The 3105-nt window shown below is 38.0% G+C and overlaps 3 protein-coding genes across 6 annotated transcripts in view; 2 read left to right on the forward strand and 1 right to left on the reverse strand.

Moving 5' to 3' along the window:
• Positions 1-1000, forward strand: part of LOC107578727 (ubl carboxyl-terminal hydrolase 18-like) — a 1596-nt gene extending 596 nt beyond the window's left edge. The window contains exons 2-5 of the mRNA XM_016264653.1: positions 58-207; positions 293-433; positions 529-581; positions 726-1000. Of these exons, the coding sequence (XP_016120139.1) occupies positions 58-207; positions 293-433; positions 529-581; positions 726-780 (399 nt within the window). The 3' untranslated portion in view covers positions 781-1000. The remainder of the gene's footprint in view (positions 1-57; positions 208-292; positions 434-528; positions 582-725) is intronic.
• Positions 1001-1218: 218 nt separating this feature from the next.
• On the forward strand, positions 1219-2483 carry LOC107578730 (LYR motif-containing protein 5A-like). Of its 4 annotated transcripts, none has more exons than XM_016264655.1 (3): positions 1219-1290; positions 1530-1635; positions 1829-2483. In XM_016264655.1, the coding sequence occupies exons 2-3, from the start codon at positions 1591-1593 to the stop codon at positions 2039-2041; spliced, it is 258 nt and encodes an 85-aa protein (XP_016120141.1). In that variant the 5' UTR covers positions 1219-1290; positions 1530-1590; the 3' UTR covers positions 2042-2483. The 4 variants fall into 4 exon arrangements, with proteins under 4 accessions (XP_016120141.1, XP_016120145.1, XP_016120142.1 ...); XM_016264659.1 differs by having other exon boundaries at positions 1228-1286; XM_016264656.1 differs by having other exon boundaries at positions 1231-1291; positions 1553-1635.
• On the reverse strand, positions 2244-3096 carry LOC107578729 (sodium-coupled monocarboxylate transporter 1-like). The gene is made up of 4 exons (XM_016264654.1): positions 2819-3096; positions 2647-2750; positions 2478-2566; positions 2244-2370 (listed from the first exon to the last, which is right to left on the reverse strand). Exons 1-4 carry the CDS (start codon positions 2893-2895, stop codon positions 2260-2262), a joined length of 381 nt encoding a protein of 126 aa, XP_016120140.1. The 5' UTR covers positions 2896-3096; the 3' UTR covers positions 2244-2259.
• Between the last annotated feature and the right edge of the window lie 9 nt (positions 3097-3105).

Below are 3105 nucleotides of genomic sequence, written 5' to 3' on the forward strand. Positions count from 1 at the left end.
AATGCTTTGTGAGTTGATTGTTTTGACTTTCTGACATTTTCATTAATTGTCATGTAGGAGGTGAAACTTGTGTCATTGCCTCCGATTCTGTGTGTCCACTTGAAAAGATTCAGAAACGATGATGGCTTCACCAAGAAACTCTACGACAAAGTCACCTTCCCTGAAACGTTTAGCACTGCCATTTTTGCTGCAGGACAATCAGAAAATGTATGTTTAGTAGATATTTAGTAAAGTACTCTGCAGCCAAAATTGTATTGCCATATATGCTTGATTTGTTGTATGCTTGTTTTAGGCTGATTGTCTCAAGGCTGATGAGCATTACAGTCTCTATGCAGTAGTAGTGCATATGGGAAGTACCATGTCTGGTCACTACACTGCTTTCATCAGTTCAAATCAGGACTGGTATTACGCTGATGACAGCTGCGTGCAACCAGTAAGAAATAGTGACAGCCTGATTTAACTAGTATCTGAAATAGTTAAGAGTGTTATGTAACTGATACTTATATGCAATTGTTTTGTTTATCCTAGTCCACATGGGAAAAGGTGCAGGGCACATATGGAGGGTACCGTCAGCGCAGTGGGTACGTTAAACATCAATAACCATAAACTTGTATAGCTTCTCACAGCCACTTCAAAGGAAAGCAAAATACAAATGCAGACCTTTTAAATAATTACTTCCAAGACATCTTCCAGGTTTTAATTATAATTTTGCATGCTGTTTTTAGAGAGACAGCCTACCTGCTTCTGTATAGGAAGAAGAGCTGGAATTCATCTGGATAACTGTTGGGAACATGCACTGCAGCACTTGATGAACACTAGATGAATTAATGCAGAGAATATTCCAAGAACAGGACTGAAGTCTATTTATATTTTGGGTATAATATGAAGAGGGGTGTTTAAGAATGTAAATCAGTATATGTTGATTGGGGTTTATATAGGACAGTATTTTGGATAGGATTATGCTATTTTGCCAGTGCATATTTTGTGGAGTTTATGGATATTGTTAAATAAAATGATAACAATATGTTTTGAAATAAGGTTGTTGGTGATCTCAAGTTATTGCTGTAAAGCTCTTATATAAAAATACTGTGCGAAAAGACATTGTTTTCTCCAGTTAAAACACATCTAAGGTTCACAGCCCACATAGTTGACTGGTTCAAAACTACAGTGAGACTTTTATTTTGAAAGAAAAAAATGCAAAGACGGAACCTGGCTTTTATTTTGGAAAGCGTCCATATCATGGCATTTCCCCCGCACGTCCTGGTAAACACCTCTGTTGTGATCTTGTAGGTGAGCAAACATTGTCATAAACCATATTTCTTACAGAAAACTTTACTACCCAGCTGAAGATGACTTTATCCATTCAATAAATCGGCTTTTAGCACCTAAATAAACTATAAAGTATGACAATACAAAATAAGGAGAATTATATTCAAGGATAATTTTAGTGTTAATTGGGTGTTGCATGCTACTGAATACAATAGGCATTAAATTGTGGTGTATTATAGTTTGTTCTCTGTCTGTTTTAGGTTATGTATTCCTGCCAAGATTCTGTATTCGCTATCTCAGGATAAAGAGAGATAAGTTCAAATGAGTAATCCACTGAGAGGAGAAGTTATTAGATTGTACAAAAATGTAAGCATCATTTTTCTGTCAGTTTATTTTTTGATCTGTTCTTTTCATATGAAATGTTGTCCAGTGGTACTTCCTTTGTGTCATCCTTTATTGGACATAACATTGCATGGCAGCAGAGTCACAAAATAAAGAAGAAATGTAAAATTGTACTGATGACTATCCATTGCTTGGGCAATGCATTTCTTTTCTACAGCTTCTGTATCTTGGGCGGGAATATCCAAAAGGCACTACATACTTCAGGGAGCGTCTGAAAGCAGCTTTCATGAAGAACAAAGATGTCACAGATCCTGAGAAAATCAAAAAGCTGGTTGACCGTGGAGAGTTTGTGATCAAAGAACTCGAGGCGCTTTACTTCCTCAGGAAATACAGAGCGATGAAGAGGCGCTACTACGAACCAGAGCATTAATCGATGTTTCTGCCAGACTGTATATGTGTCAAAAGGGAAATCACTACTTTCTGCACGTTTTTGAATGTCTGTGTTTGATGTGTTGCACTACAACAGATTTGGACATGAACTTTTATTTTTACTACTTCTAAGTCCTTGTTCGATATACAATAGGCAGTTATTTGTAATGACAATTACATATGTATTTATATTTAAATACATTTCAGTTTTATGATGTTCTAAGCAGGTCTTTGTGTAGACAGCTCTACATCACAGAAAGCAAAGTTGGTTTTTCCAAAGGATTTCTCCAGCTCCTGCACCAGGTCAAAATTTCCTGCGCTACTGGAAACCTTTTAGTGCAAATAAATGAAAATGATCAGATAGATGGGAGTAGTGTGAGTATGTCTGTCCATTTATACATATGTATTTATATATATGCATTAAAGAATATGCTCACTTTTGCTTTGAGTACATTGTAGGCTTTGTAGAAGGTGAGGTCTTCTTTTGATAGTGTAAGCCCAGACTGCACTTTCATCTGTCTGCCGCCTTGGAGACAAATTTAGAAAACATCAGTTACTTTGAACAACGACAGCAGGGTGCTTCACCTATATCCGAAAGTCTCGTACCTGAAAGTATGCTGACAATAAAACCCACGGTGATGACCGTCACAGTCCCCAGTGGGCCGAAGTACAGGTATGAGAGTGAGTACCAGTTATCAGCCAGGAAAGGCCTGTTAGGAAATAGATATGGTTATGTAACAGCCAATAGATTTTGACTCAACTGATTTTTGCAACTCACCTTTGCTCTTTCAGTATGAAGTCGTCTATGTTTGCAGTCCAGTTAGTGCCACCTGAGGAGTTACAGCCGTGTGTCATCAGAACCAGCGGTCTGCTGTTCTCTGGTAGTGGAGGGTATATCTGTGCCCCGATGCACACCCACAGTAACAGAGCCAAACCAGACACCAGCCCTGCCAAACCTCCCTAAAACATCCACACTTTTAAAGGAATAGTTTGAACAAAATCGCTGAAATTTTACTCCCATTCAGGCCATCCAAGATGTAGATGAGTTTGTTTCTTCATCAGAAC

Source organism: Sinocyclocheilus grahami, unplaced genomic scaffold, assembly GCF_001515645.1.
Source record: "Sinocyclocheilus grahami isolate Dianchi unplaced genomic scaffold, SAMN03320097.WGS_v1.1 scaffold11690.1, whole genome shotgun sequence".
Taxonomy (NCBI): domain Eukaryota; kingdom Metazoa; phylum Chordata; class Actinopteri; order Cypriniformes; family Cyprinidae; genus Sinocyclocheilus; species Sinocyclocheilus grahami.

Bases quoted from the DNA above. Each gene is read 5' to 3' on its own strand.
- LOC107578730 (XM_016264655.1), top strand. From the start codon at position 1,591: ATGAGTAATCCACTGAGAGGAGAAGTTATTAGATTGTACAAAAAT. The intron at 1,636-1,828 runs GTAAGCATCATT...TCTTTTCTACAG, and splicing joins TTATTAGATTGTACAAAAAT to CTTCTGTATCTTGGGCGGGA.
- LOC107578729 (XM_016264654.1), bottom strand. From the start codon at position 2,895: ATGACACACGGCTGTAACTCCTCAGGTGGCACTAACTGGACTGCAAAC. The intron at 2,751-2,818 runs GTGAGTTGCAAA...ATTTCCTAACAG, and splicing joins TTCATACTGAAAGAGCAAAG to GCCTTTCCTGGCTGATAACT. The intron at 2,371-2,477 runs GTGAGCATATTC...TTGCACTAAAAG, and splicing joins ACAATGTACTCAAAGCAAAA to GTTTCCAGTAGCGCAGGAAA.